This window comes from Panulirus ornatus, chromosome 50 (genome assembly GCF_036320965.1).
Source record: "Panulirus ornatus isolate Po-2019 chromosome 50, ASM3632096v1, whole genome shotgun sequence".
NCBI classification, from domain to species: domain Eukaryota; kingdom Metazoa; phylum Arthropoda; class Malacostraca; order Decapoda; family Palinuridae; genus Panulirus; species Panulirus ornatus.
Window position 1 is genome coordinate 25839453 of NC_092273.1, and position 27602 is coordinate 25867054.

A 27602-nucleotide genomic window follows, 5' to 3' on the forward strand; every position below is an offset into this window, starting at 1 on the left:
TCGGAGTGAAATGAAGTTCAAGAGTAAAGGGGAAGAGTGCTTTGCGAATGTCTTGGGAGTAAAGTCAGGGGTTGGTGAGAGGACAAGAGCAAAGAAAGGCGTAGCACTACTCCTGAAGCAGGAGTTGTGGGAGTACGTGATAGAGTGTAAGAAAGTAAACTCTAGATTGATATGAGCAAAACTGAAAGTGGATGGAGAGAGACGGGTGATTATTGGTGCCTATGCACCTGGTCATGAGAAGAGAGATCATGAGAGGCAAGGTTTTTGGGAGCACCTGAATGAGTGTGTTAGCAGCTTTGATGCACGAGACCTGGTTATGGTGATGGGCGATTTGAATGCAAAGGTGAGTAATGTGGCAGTTGAGGGTATAATTGGTGGACATGGGGTGTTCAGTGTTGTAAATGGAAATGGTGAAGAGCTTGTAGATTTGTGTGTTGAAAAAGGACTGGTGATTGGGAATACCTGGTTTAAAAAGAGAGACGTACATAAGTATATGTATGTAAGTTGGAGAGATGGCCAGAGAGCGCTGTTGGATTACGTGCTAATTGATAGGCTCGTGAGAGATTTTTGGATGTTAATGTGCTGAGAGGGGCAACTGGGGGATGTCTGATCATTATCTTGTGGAGGTGAAGGTGAAGATATGTTGAGGTTTTCAGTGTGTTAGGGTGAAGAGAGTGGTGAGAGAAAGTGAGCTTGGAAAGGAGACTTGTGTGAGGAAGTAACAGGAGAGATTGACTGTAGAATGGAAAAAGGTGAGAGTAAATGACGTAAGGGGAGTGGGGGAGAAATGGGATGCGTCTAAGGAAGCAGTGATGGCTTGTGCAAAAGATGCCTGTGACTTGAGAAAGGTGGGATGTGGGCAGATTAGAAAGGGTAGTGAATGGTGGGATGAAGAAGTAATATTGTTAAACAAAGAGAAGAGAGAGGCATCTGGACGATTTTTGCAGGGAAAGAGTGGAAATGACAGGGAGATGTATAAAAGAAAGAGGCAGGGGGTCAAGAGAAAGGTGCAAGAGGTGAAAAAGAGGGCAAATGCGAGTTGGGGTAAGAGAGTTTCATTAAATTTTTGGGAAAATAAAAAGATGTTTTGGAAGGAGGTAAATAAAGTGCATAAGACAAGAGAACAAATGGGAACATCAGTGAAGAAGGAAAATGGGAAAGTAATAACAAGTAGTAGTGAAGTGAGAGGGAGATGGAGTGAGCATTTTGAAGGTTTATCTAATGTGTTTGATGATAGAGTGGCAGATATAGGGTGTTTTGGTCGAGGTGGTGTGCGAAGTGAGAGGTCAGGGAGAATGATTTGATAAACATAGAAGAGACAGTGAAAGCTTTGCAGAACATGAAAGCCAGCAAGGCAGCAGATTTGGATGGTATTGCTGTGGAATTTATTAAAAAAAATGGGGTGACTGTGTTGTTGGCTGGTTGGTGAGGATATTCAATGTATGTATGGTTCATGGTGAAGTGCCTGAGGATTGGCAGAATGCAAATACAGTGCCATTGCACAAAGGCAAAGGGGATAAAGGTGAGTGTTCAAATTACAGAGGTATAAGATTGTCGAGTATTCTTGGGAAATTATATGGGAGGGTACTGATCGAGAGGGTCTAAACATGTACAGAGCACCAGACTGGGGAGGAGCAATGTCGTTTCAGAAGTGGTAGAGGATGTGTGGATCAGGTGTTTGCTTTGAAGAATGTGTGAGAAATACTTTTTTACTTATTATACTTTGACACTGTCTCCCGCATCAGCGAGGTAGTGCAAAGAAACAGACGAAAGAATGGCCTAATCCACCCACATACACATGCATACACATAAACACCCACACACGCACGTATACATGCCTATACATTTCAACGTATACATTTTTTTTTTTTTTTGCTTTGTCGCTGTCTCCCGCGTTTGCGAGGTAGCGCAAGGAAACAGACGAAAGAAATGGCCCAACCCACCCCCATACACATGTATATACATACGTCCACACACGCAAATACACATACCTACACAGCTTTCCATGGTTTACCCCAGACGCTTCACATGCCTTGATTCAATCCACTGACAGCACGTCAACCCCGGTATACCACATCGCTCCAATTCACTCTATTCCTTGCCCTCCTTTCACCCTCCTGCATGTTCAGGCCCCGATCACACAAAATCTTTTTCACTCCATCTTTCCACCTCCAATTTGGTCTCTCTCTTCTCCTCGTTCCCTCCACCTCCGAACCTCCGACACATATATTCTCTTGGTCAATCTTTCCTCACTCATTCTCTCCATGTGCCCGAACCATTTCAAAACACCCTCTTCTGCTCTCTCAACCACGCTCTTTTTATTTCCACACATCTCTCTTACCCTTACGTTACTTACTCGATCAAACCACCTCACACCACACATTGTCCTCAAACATCTCATTTCCAGCACATCTATCCTCCTGCGCACAACTCTATCCATAGCCCACACCTCGCAACCATACAACATTGTTGGAACCACTATTCCTTCAAACATACCCATTTTTGCTTTCCGAGATAATGTTCTCGACTTCCACACATTCTTCAAGGCTCCCAGAATTTTCGCCCCCTCCCCCACCCTATGATCCACTTCCGCTTCCATGGTTCCATCCGCTGCCAGATCCACTCCCAGATATCTAAAACACTCAGTCACCAGCTTCTGCAGTTTCTCACATGAATCAGCCACCAGCGCTGTATCATCAGCGAACAACAACTGACTCACTTCCCAAGCTCTCTCATCCCCAACAGACTTCATACTTGCCCTCTTTCCAAAACTCTTGCATTCACCTCCCTAACCACCCCATCCATAAACAAATTAAACAACCATGGAGACATCACACACCCCTGCCGCAAACCTACATTCACTGAGAACCAATCACTTTCCTCTCTTCCCACACGTACACATGCCTTACATTCTCGATAAAAACTTTTCACTCCTTCTAACAACTTGCCTCCCACACCATATATTCTTAATACCTTCCACAGAGAATCTCTATCAACTCTATCATATGCCTTCTCCAGATCCATAAATGCTACATACAAATCCATTTGCTTTTCTAAGTATTTCTCACATACATTCTTCAAAGCAAACACCTGATCCACACATCCTCTACCACTTCTGAAACCACACTGCTCTTCCCCAATCTGATGCTCTGTACATGCCTTCACCCTCTCAATCAATATCCTCCCATATAATTTACCAGGAATACTCAACAAACTTATACCTCTGTAATTTGAGCACTCACTCTTATCCCCTTTGCCTTTGTACAATGGCACTATGCACGCATTCCGCCAATCCTCAGGCACCTCACCATGAGTCATACATACATTAAATAACCTTACCAACCAGTCAACAATACAGTCACCCCCTTTTTTTAATAAATTCCACTGCAATATCATCCAAACCTGCTGCCTTGCCGGCTTTCATCTTCCGCAAAGCTTTTACTACCTCTTCTCTGTTTACCAAATCATTTTCCCTAACCCTCTCACTTTGCACACCACCTCGACCAAAACACCCTATATCTGCCACTCTATCATCAAACACATTCAACAAACCTTCAAAATACTCACTCCATCTCCTTCTCACATCACCACTACTTGTTATCACCTCCCCATTTGCGCCCTTCACTGAAGTTCCCATTTGCTCCCTTGTCTTACGCACTTTATTTACCTCCTTCCAGAACATCTTTTTATTCTCCCTAAAATTTAATGATACTCTCTCACCCCAACTCTCATTTGCCCTTTTTTTCACCTCTTGCACCTTTCTCTTGACCTCCTGTCTCTTTCTTTTATACATCTCCCACTCAATTTCATTTTTTCCCTGCAAAAATCGTCCAAATGCCTCTCTCTTCTCTTTCACTAATACTCTTACTTCTTCATCCCACCACTCACTACCCTTTCTAATCAACCCACCTCCCACTCTTCTCATGCCACAAGCATCTTTTGCGCAATCCATCACTGATTCCCTAAATACATCCCATTCCTCCCCCACTCCTCTTACTTCCATTGTTCTCACCTTTTTCCATTCTGTACTCAGTCTCTCCTGGTACTTCCTCACACAAGTCTCCTTCCCAAACTCACTTACTCTCACCACCCTCTTCACCCCAACATTCACTCTTCTTTTCTGAAAACCCATACAAATCTTCACCTTAGCCTCCACAAGATAATGATCAGACATCCCTCCAGTTGCACCTCTCAGCACATTAACATCCAAAAGTCTCTCTTTCGCACGCCTGTCAATTAACACGTAATCCAATAACGCTCTCTGGCCATCTCTCCTACTTACATAAGTATACTTATGTATATCTCGCTTTTTAAACCAGGTATTCCCAATCATCAGTCCTTTTTCAGCACATAAATCTACAAGCTCTTCACCATTTCCATTTACAACACTGAACACCCCATGTATACCAATTATTCCCTCAACGGCCACATTACTCACCTTTGCATTCAAATCATCCATCACTATAACCCGGTCTCGTGCATCAAAACCACTAACACACTCATTCAGCTGCTCCCAAAACACTTGCCTCTCATGATCTTTCTTCTCATGCCCAGGTGCATATGCACCAATAATCACCCATCTCTCTCCATCAACTTTCAGTTTTACCCATATCAATCGAGAATTTACTTTCTTACATTCTATCACATACTCCCACAACTCCTGTTTCAGGAGTATTGCTACTCCTTCCCTTGCTCTTGTCTTCTCACTAACCCCTGACTTTACTCCCAAGACATTCCCAAACCACTCTTCCCCTTTACCCTTGAGCTTCGTTTCACTCAGAGCCAAAACATCCAGGTTCCTTTCCTCAAACATACTACCTATCTCTCCTTTTTTCACATCTTGGTTACATCCACACACATTCAGGCACCCCAATCTGAGCCTTCGAGGAGGATGAGCACTCCCCGCGTGACTCCTTCTTCTGTTTCCCATTTTAGAAAGTTTTGTGTGAATGTATTTTAATCAAATGAGTTTTGTGTGATTGATATTAATCAAATGAGTTTTGTGACTGTATTTTAATCAAACAAGTTTTGTGTGATATTAATAAAATGAGTTGTGTGTGACTGGATTTAATCAAATTAGTTTTGTGTGATTGATATTAATCAAATGAGTTTTGTGTGACTGTATTTCAATCAAATGAGTTTTGTATGATTGATATTAATGAAATGAGTTTTGTGTGACTGTATTTTAATCAAATAAATTTTGTGTGATTGATATTAATCAAATGAGTTTTGTGTGACTATTTTAATCAAATGAATTTTGTTTGACTATCTTAACCAAATGAGTTTTGTGTGATTCATTTTAATCAAATGAGTTTTGTGAGACTATATTTTAATCAAATGAGTTTTGTGTCATTGATATTAATGAAATGAGTTTTGTGTGACGGTATTTCAATCAAATGAGTTTTGTGATATATATTAATGAAATAGGTTTTAAGTGAATGTATTTTAATGAAATGAGTTTTTTGTGAATGTTTTTAATCAAATGAGTTTTGTGTGACTGTATTTTAATCAAATGAATTTTGTATGATTGATATTAATCAAATGAGTTTTGTGTGAATGTAGTTCAATGAATTTAGGTTTGTGTAATTGATATTAATCAAATGAGTTTTATATGACTGTATTTTAATCAAATGATTTTTTGTGATTGATATTAATCAAATGAATTTTGTGTGACTGTATTTTAATCAAATGACTTCTGTGCGATTGATATTAATCAAATGAGTTTTTGTGACTCTATTTTAATGAAATGAGTTTTGTGTGATTGATATTAATCAAATGAGCTTTGTGTGACTGTATTTTAATCAAATGAGTTTCATGTGATTGATATTAATCAGATGAGTTTTGTGTGAATGTAATTTAATCAAATGAGTTTTTTGTGATTGATATTAATCAAGTGAGTTTTGTGTGTCTGTATTTTAATCAAATAGATTTGTGTAATTGATATTAATCAAATGAGTTTTGTTTGAATGTATTTTAATCAAATAAGTTTTGTGTTACTGTATTTAAATCAAATGAGTTTTGTGTGATTGATATTAATCAAATGAGTTTTGTGTGACTATATTTTAATCAAATAAGTTTTTTGTGATTGATATTAATCAAATAAGTTTTGTGTGAATGTATTATAATTATATGAGTTTTGTGTGACTGTATTTTAATCAAATGAGTTTTGTGACAGTATTTTAATCAAATGAGTTTCGTATGATTGATATTAATCAAATGAGTTTTGTGTGACGGTACTTCAATCAATTGAGGTTTGTGTGATTGATATTAATGAAATGAGTTTGTGTGACTGTATTTTGATCAAATGATTTTTGTGAGATTGATATTAATCAAATGAGTTTTGTATAAACGTATTTTAATCAAAAGAGTTTTGTGTGACTGATATTAATCAAATGACTTTTGTATGATTGATATCACTGAAATGACTTTTGTGTGACTATATTGTAATCAAATGAGTTTTCTGTGATTGATATCAATCAAATGAGTTTTTTGTGACTACATTTTAATCAAATGAGTTTTGTTTGATTGATATTAATCAAAGGAGTTTTGTGTGAATATCTAAATCAAATGAGTTTTGTGTGATTGATATTAATCAAATGAGTTTGATTAATATATATCATTTGATTAATATACATCACACAAAGTTCATTTGATTAAAACACAGTCACACAAACCTCAATTGATTAAAATAGTCACACAAAAGTCATTTGATTAATATCAATCAGACAAAACTAATTTGATTAAAATAGTCACACAAAACTCATTTGATTAATATCAATCGCAAAAACTCATTTGATTAAAATCCAGTCACACAACACTCATTTGATTAAAATAAAGTTACACAAAACTCATTTCATTGAAATAGAGTCACACAAAACTCGTTTGAATAATATCAATCGCACGAAACTCATTTCATTAAAATACAGTCATATAAAAATCATTTGATTAAAATACAGTCACACAAAACTCATTTGATTAATATCAATCGCAAAAACTCATTTGATTAAAATCCAGTCACACAAAACTCATTTGATTAAAATACAGTTACACAAAACTCATCTAATTAATATCAATCACACAAAACTCATTTGATTAAAATACAGTCACACAGAACTCATTTGATTAATATCAGTTAAACAAATCTCATTTGATTAAGATATAGTCACACAAAACTCATTTGATTAATATCAATCACACAAAACTCGTTTGATTAATATACAGTCACACAAAACTCATTTGATTAATATCAATCACACAAAACTCATTTCATTAAAATACAGTCACATAAAAATCATTTGATTAAAATACAGTCACACAAAACTCATTTGATTAATATCACTCACACAAAACTCATTTGATTAAAATAGTCACACAAAATTTATTTGATTAAAATATAGTCACACAAAACTCATTTGATTAAATTGGTCACACAAAACTAATTTAATTAAAATACAGTCATACAAAACTCATTTGATTAATATCACACAAAACTCATTTGATTAAAATACAGTCACACAAAATATATTTGATTAATATCAATCACACAAAACTTATTTGATTAAAATACAGTCACACAAAACTCATTTGATTTATATCAATCACACAAACCTCATTTGATCGAACTACACTCACACAAAACTCATTTGATTAATATCAATCATACAAAACTCAATTTGATTAAAATACAATCGCACAAAACTCATTTGATTAATATCAATCGCACAGAACTCATTTGATTAAAATACAGTCACACAAAACTCATTTGATTAATATCAATCACAAAAAACTCATTTGATTAAAATAGTCATATAAAACTCATTTGATTAATATCAATTACACAAACCTCAATTCACTGAACTACAGTCACACAAAACTCATTTGATTAAAATAAAGTCACACAAAACTTATTTGATTAAAATACAGTCACACAAAACTAATTTCATTAATATCAATTACACAAATCTCATTTCATTAAAATACAGTTACACAAAACTCATTTGATTAATATCAATCACAAAAAACTTATTTGATTAAAATACAGTCACCCAAAACTCATTTGATTAATATCAATTACACAAATCTCATTTGATTAAAATAGTCACACAAAACTCATTTGATTAATATCAATCACATAAAACTCGTTTGATTAAAATAGTCACACAAAACTCATTTGATTACTATCAATCACACAAAACTAATTTGAATAAAATAGTGACACAAAACTCATTTGATTAAACGTATACATACATATACATATATACACATGTACATATTCATACATGCTGCCTTCATCCATTCCCGCCACCACCCCGCCACACATGAAATGATACCCCCTCCCCAAGTGTGCGTGCGAGGTAGCACCTAGAAATGACAACAAAGGCCACATTTGTTCTCACTCAGTCTCTAGCTGTCATGTATAATGCACCGAAACCACAGCTCCCTTTCCACATCCAGACTCCACAAAACTCTCCATGGTTTACCTCAGACACTTCACATGCAATGGTTCAATCCAAAGACAGCACGTCAACCCTGGTACAATTCACTCTATTCCTTGCATGCCTGTCACCCTCCTGTAAGTTCAAACCCCAATCGCTGATAATATTTTTCACTCCATCTTTCCACCTCCAATTTGGTCTCCCACTTCTCCTCGTTCACTCCACCTCTGACACATATCCTCTTTGTCAATCTTTCCTCACTCATTCTCTCCATGTGACCAAACTATTTTAATACACCCTCTTCTGCTCTCTCAACCACACCCTTTTTATTACCACACATCTCTCCTACCCATTCATTACTTTCAAATTCACCATTTCCTGCATTAGAGAGGGAGCGTTAAGAACAGAAGACTGAACTGAGGGAATATCCTCAATTGTCCTCCTTCTCCATTCCTTTATTTGTTAAAGTAAAAAATGGGAGGGGGAGGATTTCCAGCCACCTACTCCCTCCACTTTTAGATGCCTTCTATGACACGCAGATAACACGTGGGAAGTATATTTACATTCTTCTATTATACTTAACTGCTGTTTCCCACGTCAGCAAGGTAGCACCAGGAAACTGACGAAGAATGGCCCATCCACTCATGTACACACACACACACATATATATATATATATATATATATATATATATATATATATATATATATATATATATATATATATTGTTAATTGACAGGCGCGCGAAAGAGAGACTTTTGGATGTTAATGTGCTGAGAGGTGCAACTGGAGGGATGTCTGATCATTATCTTGTGGAGGCGAAGGTGAAGATTTGTATGGGTTTTCAGAAAAGAAGAGAGAATGTTGGGGTGAAGAGGGTGGTGAGAGTAAGTGAGCTTGGGAAGGAGACTTGTGTGAGGAAGTATCAGGAGAGACTGAGTACAGAATGGAAAAAGGTGAGAACAAAGGATCTAAGGAGAGTGGGGGAGGAATGGGACGTATTTAGGGAAGCAGTGATGACTTGCACAAAAGATGCTTGTGGCATGAGAAGCGTGGGAGGTGGGTTGATTAGAAAGGGTAGTGAGTGGTGGGATGAAGAAGTAAGATTATTAGTGAAAGAGAAGAGAGAGGCATTTGGATGATTTTTGCAGGGAAAAAATGCAAATGAGTGGGAGATGTATAAAAGAAAGAGGCAGGAGGTCAAGAGAAAGGTGCAAGAGGTGAAAAAGAGGGTAAATGAGAGTTGGGGTGAGAGAGTATCATTAAATTTTAGGGAGAAGAAAAAGATGTTTTGGAAGGAGGTAAATAAAGTGCATAAGACAAGGGAGAAAATGGGAACTTCAGTGAAGGGGGCTAATGGGGAGGTGATAACAAGTAGTGGTGATGTGAGGAGATGGAGTGAGTATTTTGAAGGTTTGTTGAATGTGTTTGATGATAAGAGTGGCAGATATAGGGTGTTTTGGTCGAGGTGGTGTGCAAAGTGAGAGGGTTAGGGAAAATGATTTGGTAAACAGAGAAGAGGTAGTAAAAGCTTTGCGCAAGATGAAAGCTGGCAAGGCAGCAGGTTTGGATGGTATTGCAGTGGAATTTATTAAAAAAGGGGGTGACTGTATTGTTGACTGGTTGGTAAGGTTATTTAATGTATGTATGATTCATGGTTAGGTGCCTGAGCATTGGCACAGACACATACATATATAGACATGCACACAATTCACACTTTCTGCCTTTATTCATTCCCATCGCCACCTCGCCACACATGGAATAACATCCCCCTCCCCCCTCATGTGTGCGAGGTAGCGCTAGGAAAAGACAACAAAGGCCCCATTCGTTCACACTCAGTCTCTAGCTGTCATGTAATAATGCCCGAAACCACAGCTTCCCCTCCACATCCAGGCCCCACACAACTTTCCATGGTTCACCCCAGACGCTTCACATGCCCTGATTCAATCCATTGACAGCACGTCGACCCTGGTATACCACATCGATCCAATTCACTCTATTCCTTGCACACCTTTCACCCTCCTGCATGTTCAGGCCCCGATCACTCAAAATCTTTTTCACTCCATCTTTCCACCTCCAATTTGGTCTCCCACTTCTCCTCGTTCCCTCCACCTCTGACACATATATCCTCTTGGTCAATCTTTCCTCACTCATTCTCTCCATGTGCCCAAACCATTTTAAAACACCCTCTTCTGCTCTCTCAACCACGCTCTTTTTATTTCCACACATCTCTCTTACCCTTACATTACTTACTCGATCAAACCACCTCACACCACATATTGTCCTCAAACATCTCATTTCCAGCACATCCACCCTCCTGCGCAAAACTCTATCCATAGCCCATGCCTCGCAACCATACAACATTGTTGGAACCACTATTCCTTCAAACATACCCATTTTTGCTTTCCGAGATAATGTTCTCGACTACCACACATTCTTCAAGGCTCTCAGGATTTTCGCCCCCTCCCCCACCCTATGATTCACTTCCGCTTCCATGGTTCCATCCACTGCCAGATCCACTCCCAGATATCTAAAACACTTTACTTCCTCCAGTTTTTCTCCATTCAAACTTACCTCCCAATTGACTTGACCCTCAACACTACTGTACCTAATAACATTGCTCTTATTCACATTTACTCTTAAGTTTCTTCTTTCACACACTTTACCAAACTCAGTCACTAGCTTCCGCAGTTTCTCACATGAATCAGCCACCAGCGCTGTATCATCAACAAACAACAACTGACTCACTTCCCAAGCTCTCTCATTCACAACAGACTTCATACTTGCCCCTCTTTCCAAAACTCTTGCATTCACCTCCCTAACAACCCCATCCATAAACAAATTAAACAACCATGGAGACATTACACACCCCTGCCGCAAACCTACATTCACTGAGAACCAATCACTTTCCTCTCTTCCCACACGTACACATGCCTTACATCCTCGATAAAAACTTTTCACTGCTTCTAACAACTTGCCTCCCACATATTCTTAGTACCTTCCACAGAGCATCTCTATCAACTCTATCATATGCCTTCTCCAGATCCATAAATGCTACATACAAATCCATTTGCTTTTCTAAGTATTTCTCACATACATTCTTCAAAGCAAACACCTGATCCACACATTCTCTACCACTTCTGAAACCACACTGCTCTTCCCCAATCTGATGCTCTGTACATGCCTTCACCCTCTCAATCAATACCCTCCCATATAATTTACCAGGAATACTCAACAAACTTATCCCTCTGTAATTTGAGCACTCACTCTTATCCCCTTTGCCTTTGTACAATGGCACTATGGAAGCATTCCGCCAATCCTCAGGCACCTCACCATGAGCCATGCATACATCAAATAACCTTACCAACCAGTCAACAATACAGTCACCCCTTTTTTTAATAAATTCCACTGCAATACCATCCAAACCTGCTGCCTTGCTGGCTTTCATCTTCCGCAAAGCTTTTACTACCTCTTTTCTGTTTACCAAATCATTTTCCCTAACCCTCTCACTTTGCACACCACCTCAACCAAAACACCCTATATCTGCCACTCTGTCATCAAACACATTCAACAAACCTTCAAAATACTCACTCCATCTCCTTCTCACATCACCACTACTTGTTATCACCTCCCCATTAGCCCCCTTCCCTGAAGTTCCCATTTGCTCCCTTGTCTTACGCACTTTATTTACCTCCTTCCAGAACATCGTTTTATTCTCCCTAAAATTTAATGATACTCTCTCACCCCAACTCTCATTCGCCCTCTTTTTCACCTCTTGCACCTTTCTCTCAACCTCCTGCCTCTTTCTTTTATACCTCTCCCACTCATTTGCATTTTTTCCCTGCAAAAATCGTCCAAATGCTTCTCTCTTCTCTTTCACTAATAATCTTACTTCTTCATCCCTCCACTCACTACCCTTTCTAATCAACCCACCTCCCACGCTTCTCATGCCACAAGCATCTTTTGTGCAAGCCATCACTGCTTCCCTAAATACATCCCATTCCTCCCCCACTCCCCTTATACATACATATATATACACAGAAATATACATATATACACATGTACATATTCATACTTGCTTGCCTTCATATATTCTTGACGCTACCCCGCCACAGAAGAAAGCATCGCTACCCCCTGCTTCAGTGAGGTAGCAGCAAGAAAACAGAAATAAAAAGGCCACATTCATTCACACTCAGTCTCTAGCTCTCATGTGTAATGTACTGAAACCATAGCTCCCTATCCACATCCAGGGCCCACAGACCTTTCCATGGTTTACCCCAGATGCTTCACATGCCCAAGTTCAGTTCACTGACAGCACATCGACCCAGATATACCACAATGTTCCAATTCACTCTATTCCTAGCATGCCTCTCACCTTCCTGTATGTTCAGACCCTGATCGCTCAAAATCTTTTTCACTCCATATATTCGTACTTATTTGCCATTTCCCACTTTAGTGAGGTAGCATCAATAACAAGAGGGCTGAGTCTTAGAGGAAAAAACTCCTCACTTGACAACCTTCTCTGTTGTTTCTTTTGGAAAAGCAAAAACTGAAAACTAGAGGGGAAGAGTGCTCACCAGTCTAAAGGGAGTAATAACATGTTGGTCTTCATGTTCTACCACTTGGAAATATAGCTCTTCAGTTAGCAAGCATAAACCTAAAGAATATGCAAAAGGAACCCATCATATGATTGTAAGGACTCTGCTAGTCAGAGGCCAAAAACCAGGAATAAATGGTGAGATTTCCAATGTCAGTGTTGAGAGTGTTCAGAACCAATTATTTAGTGAGCAGTATTCCTCAGTTAATGCTCATATTCACCCTTTAGTGAAGAGCAATCAAATCAGCATGTTGGAATAATCACTTACTGAGGTCTCATCGATCAGTATGCGATAAAAATCAATGAGTAAGTAAGGCTCAACAAACAATGGGAAGGCCTTACTAGTTGAAAGTCAAAGGTGTCAGCAGGCAAGACTCGAAAGCAAGTGGGATTTGCTACCCAGTGACTTCTCATTTAATGGAAGTTACTCACTAGCCAGTCAGTACAATCCACTAGTCACTATAAGGGGACTTACCAGTCAATAGATCCCAGCATCCAGTATATGAGAGGGAACCAGGAGATGGCATCCAGAAATGCAACATCAGGGCGCCTCTCCAGCAGAAGGATGATGGGGTTGAGTGATGTTTTTTTTCTGACAAAAAATAAATGAAGGAAACATAATAACTTTTATGTAACTGGAACTCGTAATGTACATACTTATAAGTATTCACTGTTTTAACAGATTTTTATCTGAACATAAATGAACCCACCTGAAGTGTGCTCTTAGTGGGATAACAAAGTTGTAGATTCCATTACTGGCATAATCAGCAGCTAGGATTACAGCTCGGTTCTGCCAGTTATACTCTTTGGCACTCCGGTAACTGCAGTGTTCACACACCTGTTGAGTATATCCTACTTCAGTGTTGCCCATCAGTTATACTCTGTAATTCTCCACTGTCTATCCTTATTTTCACATCCATTTTACAGTCATTCACCTCTGCCTAAAACAGCTGCCTTCATGAACCACACTAATCATTCTTCATGACTGACATCAACTATTGATAATTACCCCTCCCCCTTTTCCCTCCTAAAATTTGCAACAAGAATGCAGTTCCACCTGTCTGCAGCCACTTAGGAAGTTTATACTGTACCACCTAACATCACTTCATATTTATCTCATGATCTGTTCTGCATATAAACATCCATAATTACAGTCAGATATCACAATCAAAAACCTTTCAAACAGGTTCCTATTATCTCTAATTCTAAGTTCAACAAACACGATTTCAGATCATTGATGAAATACTCAAAAAATTATGCTGCAGTGGTCCACCTGATCAATATCCTATCCTTGGGCAACTTGTTACTCAAACACTAAAACCTGTGCTTGACTGATTCAGCTATTATCAAAATTTGTGCTGTACTTATATACAATACTTACGGTAAAGCCAATGTTATGCAAGTCTATTCAGCAATACAATATGTGATGCATTGATCTGACTAAAACCAAAGCCCTTGCTGCTCTTGTCTACTCCCTTTAGAACTGACATTGATTAACCCACCCAACATATACACCTCTACCACATTATTCCACCATGATTATAAACTGTGCTACAGCAACTGACCTAGTTTTCAAGTATGTGCCTTAATAGCCCACCTAATAATTGAACCTGCTATATAAATCCAATCAATATCAAAACCAAGCAGAATTTAAATTTGTGCTGTAATGGTGCTCTTAACAAGAAATCCTGTGCTGCAAAGGTCCATCGAACATTAAGTTAAATCCTATTTTGTCAGTCTTCCCTGTTGCATCACTGCCTCACATTAAGGGCCATTATATCATTTTACCCTGTATTACGCTACTCTAGCCTGCGTTAAAGCCCAGAATACTGGTTCATCTAACTCGAGAGCCTCATATCAATATTGTTCCACGCAACTTTAAGCCTGTTTCACAGGGTCCATTTAACATTAAAGTTTGTGCAACACTGATCTACCCAATACTATCACAGCCATAGGCTGAGGAGCAGTATTAGAGTGCTCACATCAGTTAAACCACAGCTAATAGGCTGAAGTGCAGTAGTATAGTACTCATAGTACTCACCTCACTTATACAAAGTTACTAGGTTGGGGTGTAGTGTTGCAGCTTTCACCTTGGCTAAACAGAGCATGTGATATAATTCTGTTCCAGACATTTACATCTGTATAAATTTGCTCCCTTAACATTCAAGTTTACCTAGCTAAATATTACTGTCTCAACCAGTATTAAAGCCTGTATCACAGTGGAACAGCCTATCTATCTATCTATCTATATATCCATCTAAAAATTAATTTATCTATTATACTTTGTTGCTGTCTCCTGCGTTAGCAAGGTAGCACAAGGAAACAGACGAAAGAATGGCCCAACCCATCCACATATGTATATACATACACGTCCATATGCATGTATACATACTTATACATTTCAACATATGCATACATATACATACACAGACATATACATATATGCACATGTACATAATTCATACTTGATGCCTTTATTCATTCCCGTCGTCACCCCACCACACATGAAATGACAACGCCCTCCCCTACACGCGTGCAAGGCAGCGCTAGGAAAAGACAACAAAGGCCACATTCATTCACACTCAGTCTCTAGCTGTCATGTATAATGTATCAAAACCACAGCTCCCTTTTCACATCCAGGCCCCACAAAACTTTCCATGGTTTACCCCAAACGCTTCACATGCCTTGGTTCAATCCACTGACAGCAAGTCGACCCCAGTATACCACATCGTTCTAATTCACTCTAATCCTTGTATTCCATTCACCTTCCTGCATGTTCAGGGCCTGACAGCTCAAAATCTTTTTCACTCCATCCTTCCACCTCCAATTTCGTCTCCCACTTCTCGTTCCCTCCAACTCTGACACATATATCCTCTTTGTCAATCTTTCCTCACTCATTCTCTCCATGTGACCAAACTATTTCAAAGCACCCTCTTCTGCTCCGTCAACCACACTCTTTTTATTACTACACATCTCTCTTACCCTTTCATTACTTACTCGATCAAACCACCTCACACCAAATGTCCTCAAACATCTCATTTCCAACATATCCACCTTCCTCCAAACAACCCTATCTATGGCCCATGCCTCACAACCATACAACATAGTTGGAACCAATTTCCTTCAAACATACCTATTTCAGCTTTCTGAGATAATGTTCTCACCTTCCACCCATTCTTCAATGCTCCCAGAACTTTCACCCCCTCCCCCATCCTGTGGCTCAGATATCTAAAACACTTCACTTCCTCCAGTTTTTCTCCATACAAACTTACCTCCCAACTGACCTGCCCCTCAACCCTACTGTGCCTAATAACCTTGCTCTTATTCACATTCACTCTCAGCTTTCTTCTTTCACATACTTTACCAAACTCAGTCACCAGCTTCTGCAGTTTCTTACCTGAGTCAGCCACCAGCACTGTATCCTGAGTGAACAACAACTGACTCACTTCCCAAGCCCTCTTATAAACAACAGACTGCATACTTGCCCCTCTTTCCAAAACTCTTGCATTCACCTCCCTAACAACCCCATCCATAAACAAATTAAACAGCCATGGAGACATCACGCACCCCTGCTGCAAATTGACATTCACTGGAAACGAATTACTTTCCTCCCTTCCTACTCGTACACATGCCTTACAACCTCGATAAAAACTTTTCACTGCTTCTAGAAACTTGCCTCCTACACAATATACACTTAATACCTTCCACAGAGCACTCTATCAACTCTATCACATGCCCTCTCCAGATCCATAAATGCTACATACAAATCCATTTGCTTTTCTAAGTATTTCTCACATACATTCTTCAAAGCAAACACCTGATCCACAAATCCACTTCTAAAACCACACTGCTCTTCCCTAATCTGATGCTCTGTACATGCTTACATCCTCTCAATCAATACCCTCCCATATAATTTCCCAGGAATACTCAAAAAACTTATACCTCTGTAATTTGAGAACTCACTTCTATCCCCTTTGCCTTTGTACAATGGCACTATGCATGCATTCTGCCAATCCTCAGGCACCTCGCCATAAGTCATACATACATTAAATAACCTTACAATACAGTCACCCCTTTTCTAATAAATTCCACTGCAATAACATCCAAACCTGCTGCCTTGCTGGCTTTCATCTTCTGCAAAGCTTTTACTACCTCTTCTCTGTTTACCAAATCATTTTCCCTAACCCTCTCACTTTGCACGCAATCTCGACCAAAACACCCTATATCTGCCACTCTATCATCAAACACATTCAACAAACCTTCAAAATACTCACTCCATCTTCTCACATCACCACTACTTGTTATCACCTCTCCATTAGCCCCCCTTCACTGAAGTTCCCACTGATTCCCTTGTCTTATGCACTTTATCTATCTATTTCCAAAACATCTTTTTATTCTCCCTAAAATTTAACGATACTCTCTAACCCCAACTCTCATTTGCCCTCTTTTTCACCCCTTGCACCTTTCTCTTGACCTCCTGCCTCTTTCTTTTATACATCTCCCACTCATTTGCATTATTTCCCTGCAAAAATCATCCAAATGCCTCTCTCTCCTCTTTCACTAATAATATATATATATATATATTTTTTTTTTTTAATTTTCCAAAAGAAGGAACAGAGAAGGGGGCCAGGTGAGGATATTCCCTCAGAGGCCCAGTCCCCTTTTCTTAACACTACCTTGCTAACGCGGGAAACGGCGAATAGTTTGAAAGAAAAGAAAGAAAGAAAGAAAGAATATATATAATCTTTTTCACTCCATCTTTCCACCTCCAATTTGGTCTCCCACTTCTCCTCGTTCCCTCCACCTCCGACACATATATCCTCTTGGTCAATCTTTCCTCACTCTTCTCTCCATGTGCCCAAACCATTTCAAAACACCCTCTTCTGCTCTCTCAACCACGCTCTTTTTATTTCCACACATCTCTCTTACCCTTACATTACTTACTCGATCAAACCACCTCACACCACATATTGTCCTCAAACATCTCATTTCCAGCACATCTACCCTCCTGCGCACAACTCTATCCATAGCCTACGCCTCGCAACCATACAACATTGTTGAAACCACTATTCCTTCAAACATACCCATTTTCGCTTCCTGAGATAATGTTCTCGACTTCCACACATTCTTCAAGGCTCCCAGGATTTTCGCCCCCTCCCCCACCCTATGATTCACTTCCACTTCCATGGTTCCATCCGCTGCTAGATCCACTCCCAGATATCTAAAACACTTTACTTCCTCCAGTTTTTCTCCATTCAAACTTACCTCCCTATTGACTTGACCCTCAACCCTACTGTACCTAATAACCTTGCTCTTATTCACATTTACTCAAATTTCTTCTTTCACACACTTTACCAAACTCAGTCACCAGCTTCTGCAGTTTCTCACATGAATCAGCCACCAGCGCTGTATCATCATCGATCAACAACTGACTCACTTCCCAAGCTCTCTCATCCCCAACAGACTTCATACTTGCCCCTCTTTCCAAAACTCTTGCATTCCCCTCCCAAACAACCCCATCCATAAACAAATTAAACAATGCTGTCAATGGATTGAATCAGGGCATGTGAAGCGCCTGGGGTAAGCCATGGAAAGTTCTGTGGGGCCTGGATGTGGAAACGGAGCTGTGGTTTCGGGCATTATTGCATGACAGCTAGAGACTGAGTGTGAACCTCGCCACACATGGAATAACATCCCCCTCCCCCCTCATGTGTGCAAGGTAGCGCTATGAAAAGACAACAACGGCCACATTCGTTCACACTCAGTCTCTAGCTGTCATGTAATAATGCACCGAAACCAACGCTCCATTTCCACATCCAGGCCCCACAGAACTTTCCATGGTTTACCCCAGACGCTTTACATGCCCTGGTTCAATCCATAGACAGCACGTCGACACCGGTATACCACATCATTCCAATTCACTCTATTCCTTGCACACCTTTCACCCTCCTGCATGTTCAGGTCCCAATCACTCAAAATCTTTTTCACTCCATATTTCCACCTCCAATTTGGTCTCCCACTTCTCCTCGTTCCCTCCACCTCTGACACATATATCCTCTTGGTTAATCATTCTTCACTCATTCTCTCCATGTGACCAAACCATTTCAAAACACCCTCTTCTGCTCTCTTAACCCAACTATTTTATTTCCACATATGTCGCTCACCCTTTCAACACTTACTCGTTCAAATCACATATGCAAACTGCACTTGTACATCCAACAGTAAAGTCCATGCTTTACTAGTTAAGTCTACATTATAACATACACTTCTCAACACTACAGATAGCAGTTTATTTGTAGATTCAACACTAAAGCCTGCACTGAAATAGTCCACTAAATGAGAAAAACATGAATTGCAATGAACTACATTACAATACAGCCTGTATGTTATGGCCTATCCAGAGTCAAAGCCTAAACTTCTCAGTTTACTTTACATTGCTATCTTCATTTCACATGGATGATCCATGTCTAAAATCTGCACTGTATCAAGTAAAAAAACTTTTGAGACTTTCCACCACAAAACTGCTAAACAAACCTTAATGTTTTCTACACCTTACTGCCTCACACAGCAACAGAAGGGAGCCAAATAACCTACCTAATTTGTGACCATCCATCCCCTGGCCGACACACAAAAGCACCAGCCATGGACAATAACATGTCACTGTCCCTCACCTCCTTCTACTCTCCAACACCACGCTCCCTGAACAAAAGACCTTCCAACATTATACAGTGTATCACGCACCCTGAACCCAACTCCATCCAGCATTACTCAGTGTATGATTCCAATCAACATGCAATAATCCATATTCCTAACAGGATGACTAAATGGTAGTCAAAGCCTTGTCTTAAATATAAGAGTTAAGTAGATAACAGGGCTCTTATACAACTTGTTTTTTCATATACTACTGAATGGAAGTAGAAATAAGAACAAATATTGGTTTGGAAAACCATAAAACTTTTTTCTCTTAGACGGTGTCTAATACAAATATGTAATCCCTAGCATTAGATGGGTCAAGACCTTCCAGCTCTCAGTATTTCTGGTGTTAAGAAGTACAAGCCTTTACTCACCCTTTGCTAACCACTTAACTGTGATACCAGTGGTTTACTTGTTCTAGGGCCTGCCCTTTGCCAATTAGAAACCACTAATGGGCAGAAATTATAAACTTGCAGTGTCCATAAAAAGCCTTGTCCACCCATTTTCAAAGGCACTACACAGGTAAGATTCATTGTGGGTACAAGCATGTGATGCTCTCTGAATGAAATCATCATACATCTGGTCACTGACCATAATTTCTCATGGTGTGAGCACCAGTAACATGCTTCAGTGTGCCTCATGCTATTTCTAGGGAAGTAAGATCTTTCTTTACTCTTCCTGGAAGCTACTATTGGGCATTGTATTTCTTACATCTGTGCATCAAGATGGTCTGCTTTCAGCTTTCTAAGCAAGATGTGGGTACGCACAAGATATCTAACCATACTAAGCACTCAGAACACATGATCAGGTGGCTGCTTCCCACAACACCTCATCAGTACCTTCCCTTACTCAGACTGTAACCCTACGGATCCAACAAATCAAGCTAAAACACTCAAGAACCTTGCCAATTCCATGCCCAGACATCTGCAGATGGTAATCGAAGCAAATGAAGAGACGGGAAAGTACTAAAATGCAAGTGTGACCGCCTGTGAAAATATATACTACTAATAGACTGTAAGCACTAACCCAAGGCATTCCCAGTCATAGTAGAAGTTTTCACAAAAAAAGATGGGAAGGCAGGGAAGGGCAAGAAACGCAGGAAAATATGCTCATGTGATACTAATTTGGCAAAAAAAGATTCAATTTTCAAAATCCAAATTTCCCACATCTATGGTCTGCCTGGTGAGCATGAGAGTATATCCACATGCAGGGTAAGGGTTTAGAGTAGACTTTCATTTAAGAACAAACCTAAAAGAGAAAAAAGATACCTTCAATGGTAATTCAAAGGCACACTGAAATTTGACTCTCCTGAAGGTGGCAGATCACAAAGATCTGATCTACAAACTCTAAATCATAGTTCTATCTAACAAAGGTGGAAGACAAGAGCTAAAGACCCCCTTTTCTAATGATAGTGATAAAAAACTTTTGAAGTTGCTAAGGACGAGGCCAACTTCTCACATTATGTTCTCCAGTGTAAAGCCCAGGTTGAGTCATTTAAATGAGATATCAAACACACAGATATTCCTCCTTTTGAGGAGTTTCAGGACTCCAAGTTGCAAAAACAAATAGTACGTTTGATAATCTCGGGTGAAGTTCAAAGGGTAGTTTAGAGATTCAACCGGGGATACAGCATTCTTTATATTTTTCTATTATACTTAATTGCTGTCTCCTGTGTTAGTGAGGTAACGCAAGAAAACAGACGAGGGATGGCCCAACCCACCCACGTACACGTGTATACATAAATGCCCATACCCACACATATACATGCATATACAATTCAACATATACATACACAGACATATACATATATACATATGTACATATTCATACTTGCTGCCTTCATCCATTCCCATCACCACCCTGCCACAGCCACACATGAAATAGCATTTATAAAACAGTCTTCAAACTCATTTACATCTACTCCAATTAAATCAATATGTATATTTACAGTCTTATAAAATTATCACAAGAGATTCAAGAGATATCTGCACTCCCTGATGAATATAATAAAAACATCAGTGATTAATAGTGGACCTGATATCCAGTGATTAAAGTGGCCAAGGTCATCAGTGCTAATATTATACAAAGAAGTTGTTCAGCAGGAAAAGATTTTCCTCCTTTACTACTTTGATATATTTAATGAAATATGAGAGACAAAGTCAAGAGCATTCAAGTGAAAAAGAGGAGTGAAAAAAGCTGTGACAGGTGCATGCAGCAAAGACAAAGAAGGGATGCTGGTAGGTCACCAGTCCCCATGATGATCTTCCAAAGATGAACAACATTGCCAACAGAAAATATGCAGGAGGGTCACCTGTCTTCCATGATGTACCTCCCAAAATGAACAGATTAGCCATGGCGACAAGCTCCAATAGTATTCACACATCGCAGGCTTTATCACCTTTTCCAATGGTTTGCTCTAGATTTGTTTAACAGCCAGTATCTATAGAAATATTTGCAGTGAAGTAACATGCAGTACATTTTCATTTACCTGAACAGTACTGGATCAAAATGCAGAGGGTATATACATTACATGGATTACATTTAAAATTTCTTTTATTCCAGTAATTTATAAAGATTTATCAGTGTAATTAAAAGGAAAACTGGATCTTACATTGCTGAAGCAAAAAAAGAAAAAAATACTGGTCAGTACTTCAGGAACAAACCACAGCTGATTGGTAGCCATATCCACTGTATGAATGTTGGTTCCTTATTGCTGCTAATATGCTGTTAAATGTGCCATGGGAACCACCATGAACCAGTCATATGTAAGAGAATACGGTTATATCACGTTTTTGTAAGTACCTGAATTACTTGGTTTATGGTGGCTAATAACATCAGAAAATACATTAAAAAAGGACACTTCACAAATGAACATCATGCAAAACTTACAGGACTGTTACTATTCTGAAAGGATAAAGAAAAATGGTTAGCTAGACAGCAGATCAACATAAAAGAGAGAATAAGGAACATACATACACAGCCACAGACCATCACCAACAGATCTAGCTACAACTACATCTACACAACACAACATACATTCCCATATCCAATCTAATAATCATGACAAGAGTAACATATGAAAGTCTCATTCCACAAAAAAGTAATTACAGATAGACTCATCTCTATAACATAGCAGCTATCAGTGAATATCTAACAGCTTTAAGCACAGTAAAAGATTATCCCAGGGTCTGGCTGAAGCCTGTTCAAACAAGTGCTTGTTGCCGAGGCTGACTTGCACAGCCTTGCAGTCATGAGTCGCACTCATACTTTACTATTGGCGAGTAAACAGACACTCTTATGTCAACTGTCTCCATGTCAGCAACACAGACTTAGTTATGTATGCATGTACTAATAACTATACTTGTATTTCAAATGATGTGCCTATGCTTCTTGAACAAAAGCACCATACATTTCTCCTGTGACCCATAACACCTGACCCCCTCACTCCAATAATACATAATGGGAAAAGAAACTGTAAGAAAGAAGTGCACTGTGGTGTTTTAATATTATATAACCCTCCAGAAAACTGTAACAATCCAGATCAATTATCAAGAAATGATAACAATGAACAAACAAATGAGATGATACTCGAAACAGTAAGGCACTTTCTTCTTAAAGAAGGTAAAGTACTGATAATGGAATGGATTCAATTATATAAAGACAAACAGGAAATCTGTATTCTAATGGTGAAGTGGAGTCATAGAAACACAAAGTTTTTATAAGTAACAAGAAAATATGTTATCATTGCAAAATCTTATTTTCACGCACATTAACATGGATACTGAAAACAATAAATGATACACAAATTGGGAGATGATCATGTAAGGTTCAAGCTTGACTTTATGGTAAATGAGGACAGTAAAAGATAAGAAGAGAGAAAAGACAAAGTTATAATGAAGGAGTACAAACATGGGTACCTAAAGCCTTAAATACAGAAGAAATGGAAAGAAATTGCAATGAATGGTTTGACCATTTTGCTTTGTAGGTCAGATATATCTGAATAAACCTTAATACCAGCCGAGTGCAAAATTTCATTTTTACCTCAGATACAGATAAAAGTTCCCCTCTGCAGTAAAATTTATGCATATCTCCCTGTACTATGCTGTGAAACCTAAATTTTTAAATGCCTCAGCCAACTGACCCATATATATAGTTTTGAATGTGAATTTTTCAAGAAACTTACTCAGCAACATTTCTCAGTTTGTGCAGTATTATTAATGTGACTATCATAATGTGCAGAGAAGTTATAGATACAAAATAAAAATGAAAAAACTGTTTTCATTACAGAATTGCCAATTATGCAGGAACACAGACAGAATCTATATAAAGACAGCTTCTTTAAATCAATGATACTGGCATCTAAATAATTTTCTCTATATTTTGTAACTATTTTAGCTTCTTACTTAGTGTTACCTACATTTATGCCAATTACTAAGGAACACTTTATCTTTTACTCTTCCTTAACGTTATAATTACATCAATATTTTTCAATATCCAATACAGTTTTCCAAAAATATCACAAAGATAGAAAATGCAGTTTCTTTCAGTTGTGAAAAAAGTTCAGGTCAAATTCATTCATCTATTTTTTGGTGGATAATTAACACTTTTTGGGAATTAGCCTGATGATCAAATGTGTAGAGAAAAGGTTAATAAAAGGTGTCAAAAAAGCAAAGGAGCTTCAAAGAGTGCAAAGATATAGACAGAAATGCAGCTGGCTGTCATCTGCAAGGTATGAGAGAGCAAGGAATGAGTACAGCAGGATAAAGGAAGAAAAAAGATATTTGACATAAATATTGGAGACAATGCAGGAGGAATCCAAAAAAATTCTGTAAGTTAACGAACAGCTAATCAGGAAAAGGGATTCACAGGGAAGAATTCTGAAGGATAAAGTACAGAACTGAATATCAAGTTCAAAAGTACCCTTACAGTAGAAGACACAACTACCCTGACACTAGTAAAACGACATAAGAAGGGGGTTTTAGAAATAAGTGAAATATCCCGAGATATCAAGAGAATATTTAAGTCTTGACCCATACAAGGCTCATGGCCATTATGAATTTTCACCATATGTGCTGGAGATTCGTGCAAACTCATTAGACAAACCACTTGAAGTACTATTCAAGATGTCATTAGAGACAGGCAATATGCCAAGGGAATGAAGAAGGATGTACGTTATATCTAACTATAAGAAGGGAGACTACGAACAGATGCCAAACTATGGACTGGTCTCACTAATGAGTGTGATGTGCACGGTTCTGGAAAATATAATAAGAAAGCAAGTTGAGGACTTTCTTGAGAGGAAAAATTACATAAATGAGATAGTGCAGTTTTATAGAAATGTGGTCTTGCATAACAAACCTTTCAGAGTTCTATGAAAGGGAGAGCTCAGTTTTAGACTGACAGCACCTGGACTGTCAGAGAGCATCTGATACTATACCACATAAGGCGCTTATCAAAAACAAGGAATACATGACAGGAAAAAGCATACTCCTTTGATGGATAGATCATCACCTCAGTGGGAGGGAACAGAAGTGGCATGTTAGAGGTGGCCCGTGGAGTACTAAAATGTTCAATCCTAGGACCATTACTTTTCTTGATTTATGTAAATTACTTGCCTGAAGAGATGGACCCTTACCTAAATAAACTTGCAGATAATGCAAAGGTCATGAGAGAAATGAAAAATGAGAACTGCATCAATTAACATGGATATATAGACAGACTTCAAAGTTGGTCTGATGCTTGGTTTATGAAATTCAACCTGAGCAATTGTAAATCGATGAGGATGGGACAATGTGAAAGAGGATCTTAATATGATTATTATATAGAAGGTAATAAGCTTCAGGATTCTCCATGCAAAAAGCACTTGTGAGATGACACTGTCCCTAACCCTTCGCTGGAGCCCCACATTAGGAGGGTAATTAAGGAGACAAACTGTCTGCTGGTAAATATGAGAATAGGTTTCAAGTAAGTATATGGATAAGGAAATATTTAGCAAGCTGTTCATATCCTAGCTAAGGCATAACTAGAACAGCTAAAGAAAGTCCAGAGGTGGGGAAAAAAAAAGATGGCTACAGAATTATGGGATAAGGGAGAAAGAATATCTATCAGTATCTCTGATGCCTGTTCTCTTTGGGAACTCCCTTGAGAGGGTGGCCAAGCAAAAGTGTTTCAATACCAAAGGGATTAGTTTGTTGAGTGTGTACCTGGTAAGCTGTATGGAAGAGTGGTGACTGAGGTGGGTAGGGGCATGTACAGAGGATCAGACTGAGGATGAACCATGTGATTTCAGAAGTGATAGAGAATGTGTGGATCAGTGGTTTACTTTGAGGAATGTGAGGTAGAAATACTTAGAGAAACGGAAGGACTTGAATGAGGTATTGATGGATCTGGAGAAAGCATATGATAGGGTTGATATCGATGCTTTATGGGAGGTGTTATCAATATACAGTGTGGGAGGAATGCTATCAGAAGTAGTAAGTAGTTTTTATCAAGAGAGTAAGGCATGTATACGAGTAGTCAGAGAGAAGGGTGAGTGGTCCAAGGTGAAGCAGCAGGGTTACAGACCTTTTCCATTTCCTTGGCAGACTGCCTCTCTCTAATGACATCTTGAAAAGTAAGAATTCATTTATTTGTGCGGTTTGGGGAGAGTTCTACACTCATGGGACCCTGCCTCCTTAACTTTTGTAGAAAGGAATGCAAAGGGTGCAAATGGGGAGGTAATAACAGGTAGTAGTGAAGTGAGAGGGAGATGGCATGAGTGTTTTGAGGGTTTCTTTAAAATGTGTTTGATGATAGAGTGGCAGATATAGGATGTTTTGGTCGAGGTGGTGTGTAAAGCGAGAGAGTCAGGGAGAATGATTTGATAAACAGAGAAGAGGTAGTAAAAGCTCTGAGGAACATGAAAGTCAGCAAGGCAGCGGGTTTGGAGGGTATTGCTGTGGAATTTATTAGAAAAGGGGGTGACAGTGTTGTTGATGGGTTGGTGAGGATATTCAATGTATGTATGACTCATGGTGAAGTGCCTGAGGATTGGCGGAATGTATGAAAAAAATATATAGTGCCATTGTACTAAGGCAAAGGTGATAAAGGTGAGTGTTCAAGTTGCAGAGGTATAAGTTTGTTGAGTACTCCTGGGAAATAATATGGGTCAAGGCATGTACAGAGCACCAGATTGGGGAGGAGCAATGTGGTTTCAGAAGTGGCAGAGGATGTGTGGATCAAGTGTTTGCTCTGAATACTTAGAAAAGCAGATGGATTTGTATGTAGCATTTATGGATCAGGAGAGGGTAGATGGTAGAGTTGATAGAGATGCTTTGTGGAAGGTATTAAGAGTATATGGTGTGGGAGGTAAGTTGCTAGAAGCAGTGAAATTTTTTTAACGAAGATGTAAGGCATGTGTACAAGTAGGAAGAGAGGAAAGTGATTGGTTCCCAGTGAACGTCAGTTTACAGCAGGGGTGTGTGATGTCTCCATAGTTGTTTAATTTGTTCATGAATGGGGTTGTTAGGGAGGTGAATGCAAGAGTTTTGGAGAGAGGGGCAAGTATCAAGTCTGTTGTGGATGAGAGGGCTTGGGAAGCGAATCAGTTGTTGATCGCTGATGATACAGCGCTGGGGGCCAATTTGGGTGAGAAACTGCAGAAGTTGGAGCCTGAGTCTGGTAAAGTGTGTGAAAGAAGAAAGTTGAGATTGAGTGTGAATAAGAGCAAGGTTATTAGGTTCAGTAGGGTTGAAGGACAAGCAAATTGGGAAGTAAATCTGAATGGAGAAACACTGGAGGAAGTTAAAGCTTTAGATATCTTGGAGTGGATTTAGCAGCGGATGGAAGCGGAAGTGAGTCACAGGGTGGAGTTGGGGGAAAAGGTTCTAGGAGCATTA

General features: G+C 39.1%; 1 protein-coding gene across 1 annotated transcript in view; it reads right to left on the reverse strand.

Moving 5' to 3' along the window:
- SLO2 (slowpoke 2) overlaps positions 1-27602 on the reverse strand; it is a 1142188-nt gene that overhangs the window by 425372 nt on the left and 689214 nt on the right. Inside the window, 2 exon segments of the mRNA XM_071691568.1 lie at positions 13508-13624; positions 13743-13870. Coding sequence (XP_071547669.1) covers positions 13508-13624; positions 13743-13870 — 245 coding nt within the window.